This window comes from Podarcis erhardii, assembly GCF_964252035.2.
Source record: "Podarcis erhardii genome assembly, chromosome: 2".
Classification (NCBI taxonomy): Eukaryota; Metazoa; Chordata; class Lepidosauria; order Squamata; family Lacertidae; genus Podarcis; species Podarcis erhardii.
This window is the reverse complement of record NC_138498.1, coordinates 92,808,021-92,813,161: the sequence shown is the minus strand read 5'-3', so window position 1 is coordinate 92,813,161 and position 5,141 is coordinate 92,808,021. Positions and strand designations below refer to the sequence as shown.

The 5,141-nt window shown below is 50.9% G+C and overlaps 1 protein-coding gene across 1 annotated transcript; it reads left to right on the top strand.

The window, feature by feature from the left end:
* Positions 1 to 1,880: 1,880 nt before the first annotated feature.
* LOC309335428 (uncharacterized protein) lies at positions 1,881 to 3,484 on the top strand. Its single transcript, XM_081850457.1, has 2 exons — positions 1,881 to 2,312; positions 2,917 to 3,484. Exons 1-2 carry the CDS (start codon positions 1,896 to 1,898, stop codon positions 3,481 to 3,483), a joined length of 984 nt encoding a protein of 327 aa, XP_081706583.1. The 5' UTR covers positions 1,881 to 1,895; the 3' UTR covers position 3,484.
* The last annotated feature ends 1,657 nt before the right edge of the window (positions 3,485 to 5,141 follow it).

Sequence of the window (5,141 nt, the reverse complement as noted above, 5' to 3'; positions counted from 1 at the left end):
TTCGAGATGCAGTGATCCTCGAACCCCTTCCAATCTACGCCCCATCCCAAGGGATGAGGGTAGGGAGAGCAAGGATTACACACCTCCGTCATTGGTGCTGTGCAATGCCAGGTCCATAGGCAACAAAACCGCCACCATGCGTGACTTTTTTGTCTCGCAGGGGATTGACCTGGCTTGTGTGACGGAGACCTGGGTACGGGAAGGCGAAGTAGTCTCCCTACATGAGATAACACCCCCAGGTTTCTCTGTCCTCCATCAATCGCGGACTGTGGGTCGGGGGGGAGGAGTAGCATTGTTATTCTGGGAGGATTGCTCTTTCAGAGCTCTGCCATCACCGACAATCTCCGGCATTGAATGTGTTGGTCTCGTATGGGGCACCAAGGAGAGCTTGGCTGTCTGGCTGGTGTACCGACCACCCAGCACACCTGCAGCCACCCTGTCAGACCTGCTGGAGGTGGTGGCGGGCTGGGCCTTGGAGTTCCCAAACCTACTGGTTTTGGGAGACTTCAACGTCCATGCCGATGCCGCTCCCTCCTCACAGGCTCTGGACCTAGTGACTTCCATGGCAACACTAGGGCTCTCCCAGGTTGTTTTGGGCCCCACTCATCAAGCAGGCCACACGCTGGATCTGATCTTTGGGGCTGGCATAGATGTGATCATGCTCCCTGCTGTGGAAGTGCCATGGTCTGATCACTATGCCCTGAAAGCCAAGATTGACTTCCTGCTCCTCCCCGGCTCAGGTGGCGAGCCTATTTGGGCTCGTCCGCGAAAACTGATGGATCCTGATAGATTCCGACAAGCCTTGCGGAACCCTGCTCCTCCTGGCGACTCATTAGATGACCTTGTTGAGGACTGGAATAACCGGCTCTTGGCAGCCATTGATGAGATCGCGCCTAAGCGCCCTCTGCGACCCAGTCGAAACCAGGCCCCTTGGTTTACTGAGGAGCTCCGGAAAATGAAGCGGGATCTCAGACGGCTAGAGCGAGTATGGCGACGGACTCGTGACGGAGCCTCAAGAACATCTTATAGGACGCTTATGAAAGCCTATGAGACGGCTATGAAAGCTGCTAAGAAATCTTACTTTGCAGCTTCCATTGCATCCGCTAGCTCTCGCCCGGCACAACTTTTTAGAATAATTAGGTCAATAACGTTCTTAGGAGGACAACCAAATTTAAGCACAAATTCGACCCACAGCTGTGAGGCATTCGCGAGTTTTTTTGCGGAGAAAGTCCTGTTGCTCCGCCGTGACCTCCCTGCCAATTTAGATACAGTGACTGAACTGGAGGCCCCTCGACTGACTTCAGGTCCAGTGTTGGACCATTTCGATCGGATACTCCCTACTGATGTGGATAGATTCCTCCAAGTTGGTAGGCCCACCACCTGCCTCCTCGATCCGTGCCCATCTTGGCTGATTAGGGAGTGTCCAGATGTTGTGCGGACCCCCCTGGTTGAAATTATCAATTTGTCCCTTGTCACAGGGACATTCCCAGGGGAACTGAAGGAAGCAGTGGTGTGTCCACTCTTAAAAAAAACTTCATTAGATCCCTTAGACCTATCCAATTACCGCCCAGTTTCAAATCTTCCATTCCTGGGTAAGGTAATTGAGAGAGCGGTTGCTGAACAACTTGGTAGGTTTCTGGAGGAAACATCGGCATTAGATCCATTTCAGTCCGGTTTCCGTCCTGGTTTTGGGACGGAGACGGCTCTGGTTGCCCTAACAGATGATCTCCGTAGACAACTGGATCGAGGCGGGTCAGGACTGCTGATCCTTTTAGATTTGTCAGCAGCCTTAGACATGGTCGATCATGATCTTCTGGACCACCGTCTCGCAGACGTGGGGATACAGGGCATAGCCCATAACTGGTCGGGGACAGAGGGTGGCACTAGGGAGGGAAATGTCGTCGCGCCACTCCTTGGTGTGTGGAGTGCAGCAGGGCGCAATTCTCTCCCCGATGCTTTTTAACATCTTTATGCGCCCCCTTGCCCAGATTATCCGGAGCTTTGGGCTGGGCTGTCACCAATATGCTGATGACACTCAGCTCTATCTGCTGATGGATGGCCACACCGACTCGACCCCGAACACACTGACCAGATGCTTGGAAGCTGTGGCTGGATGGTTTCGTGGGAGCCGATTGAAACTAAATCCTTCAAAGACAGAGGTCCTATGGCTAGGTCGGGATGGCATGGGGATGAGGGACCAACTCCCTTCTCTTGCGGGGGCCCAATTAGTGCCATTGCCTTCCGTTAAGAGTTTGGGTGTAATCCTTGACGCCTCCCTTTCCATGGAGGCGCAGGTTACAGCAACAGCCAAGGTGTGATGGCCTGGGATTCCGATTCAGAGGATGAACCAGAGGAATCCCAGCCTGCACAGGAGTCCCCGCCTCCAGGGCCGGCTGAACTGGGGCAAGGCCTAGATGCTGAAGAGCCTGCACCTGTGACAGAGCATCAGGAGCTGGCCCCAGGTGAAGCCCTTCTGGCCCCAGAGGGGCTTGACGACTCAGTGGCCACAGGTGAGCCTCCTCCAGGGCCCAGTAACCCTTCGGCCTCTCCTGATCTGCAGAGGCTTAGGGCAGAGAGGCGAAGGGAACTGGTTGCCCCCAGGAGGAGTGCTCGCCTTAAGGCCAGAGGAGGCGGGGCTCCTGGGGGCCGGGACCGCCCCCGGCCTTAGAAGAGGATAAAAGCCCAGTCAGCCTGGCCCCAGGTTGCGGGAGCAACGTCGTTGTTGGCTTTGGACCTTCCTGTGTTCCTGATCCCTGCTTGGCCTCCTGTTCCTGACTATCCGGTGTTCCAGTTCCCAGCTCGGCCTCCTGTTCCAGCGTACCTGTTCCCCGCCCGGCTCCCCGTCTTGGACCTCGCCCCTCTTCGTGTGGACTCTGCTTACACCCACGGTACCTTCCCCCGGGACCAGCACACAAGGTGACATTTTTCCACCTTCGCCGCATCAAGCAGTTGGTCCCTTACCTTTCCCGCCCCGACTTGGCCACAGTGATCCATGCGACGGTCATCTCCAGGCTTGACTACTGTAATTCGCTCTATGCGGGGCTGCCCTTGAAGCTGTCCCAGAAACTCCAGCGGGTACAGAATGCTGCAGCGAGGCTCCTCACGGGGTCTCTGCCATGGAAGCATATTCACCCAGTGCTTTTCAAGCTGCACTGGCTCCCGGTGGAGTACAGGGTCAGATTTAAGGTGCTGCTTTTGACCTTTAAAGCCCTTCACGGCCTAGGACCCTCGTACCTACGGGACCGCCTCTCCCGGTATGCCCCACGGAGAGCCTCAAGGTCCATAAATAGCAACACCCTAGTGGTCCTGGGCCCTAAGGAAGTTAGATTGGCTTCAACCAGAGCCAGGGCCTTTACAACTCTGGCTCCGGCCTGGTGGAACGCTCTGCCTCATGAGACCAGGGCCCTGCAGGATCTGATTTCTTTCCGCAGGGCCTGTAAGACAGAGTTGTTCCGCCTGGCCTTTGGCTTGGAGCCAATTTGATTCCCTCCCTCCCTCCCTCCCTCCCTCTCTCTCTCTCTCTTTTTTTCTTTTCCTTCTCCTCCTGTGATGAGGCTACATTTTAATATTTTAATGTTCCATTATTTTAATGCTGTATTTTATTTTTGTTTTTAAATTGTAATCATTCTTCTTGTTTTTATTATTGGCTGGGGAGGGCGGGGTATAAATAAAAAATTATTATTATTATTATTATTAAATTGGCTACTGTCATTAGTAGCAATAGCATGCAGAGCCACATATGCTTTAATAAGTGAGGGGAAGAAATATGCCATTTTTATAGATTTCTGTCGGCAGGCACAAAATACAAAACCAGCACAGGGATGCCTTCTCCCCAGCATTGGCTAAAAACACTAAATTTGTTTACATCATAATATGACAGGCTCTGCACCAGCTTAAAAACAAAAAAACAAAAAAACAAAAAAACCCCAAAGCTGTAATTACAGTATACTTGCAATTGTCTCTAAATGTTGTGTCATTTCCTCCTTACACTTACTTTTTACCTCTCCTCTCCCTTCTCTGCTTAAGATGAGAGAAGTTTGTAACCAAGGCAGCCTAAACGGGGGGGGGGGGGTGTCACCAGGAAACAGTGGTATCAAGAAAGCTCAATTTAATGGCATCAAAATGGATACCCATCTTTCCAAAGTATAGGTTAGAGAAGGTGTTGACATCAGAGGCCTTTTCAAGATTGTATTTATGGGTGATGTTTCTCTAAGATCAGAGTTCATATGAGAAGCAAGCAAAGTTTTGTATGAGCTTACTGAGTTAGAGTGTACATTGTTCTTTTCTTTCAAGATTCCAGTCATATTCATGGCTGAGACCTTGGTTTGTTTCAGGGTTTATTTGTTGAAATCTCATTCATGTTGTGTTTCTTTCATTAAAATCTCATTTGGTTCAGTACTCGCATTTGTCTTAAGGTGTCCCCCCACCCCTAATTTCTAGCAGTTTTCAGATGGTGGCAGGATAGCTGAAATCAAAGGGAAGAAGAAGAAGACGAGGAGGAGTAGGAGGAGGAGTTTGGATTTGATATCCCGCTTTATCATCTCAAAGCAATCTCCTTTCCCTTCCTCCCCCACAACAAGCACTCTGTGAAGTGAGTGAGGCTGAGAGACTTCAGAGACCTGTGACTAGCCCAAGGTCACCCAGCAGTCGCATGTGGAGGAGCGGAGAAACGAACCTGGTTCACCAGATTACGAGTCTACCGCTCTTAACCACTACACCACACACACAGTCACCATTTTAGATCTCTTAGAATGACTTTGACAGTACATGGTGCTGGGGCAGTGGGCATGTGTAAGTGTGTTTAAATGGTGGCCTTATTGGCAGAGGAAGGAAGGAAGGAAAGAGAGTTACCCCAAATACAAAGAAGCAAAAAGAGGGGGGAAATCCCAAAATGGAGCTCTAATTTGCCCCATTTGTTCCCCCCTCTGCATTCATTCATTTAGGAATGAATGCAAATTGCTCTAAATAGGCCTCATATACTTCAGCTTTCCATTCATCATGAAGCAAATGTGCACACCTTACAGTCAGTACAATTCACTGGGAATCTATTCAATCTAAGCCTAATTGAAAGGACTAGGAGCTGTCCAGGTATTCTACCATTTCTAGGGTGTGTGTGTGTGTGTGTGTGTGTGTAGAATAGC

Excerpts from the sequence above, each read along its gene's own strand:
- LOC309335428 (XM_081850457.1), top strand. The coding sequence starts at position 1,896 with ATGTCGTCGCGCCACTCCTTGGTGTGTGGAGTGCAGCAGGGCGCAATT. Across the intron at positions 2,313-2,916 it reads AGGTTACAGCAACAGCCAAG|GTGACATTTTTCCACCTTCG; the intron begins GTGTGATGGCCT and ends CCAGCACACAAG.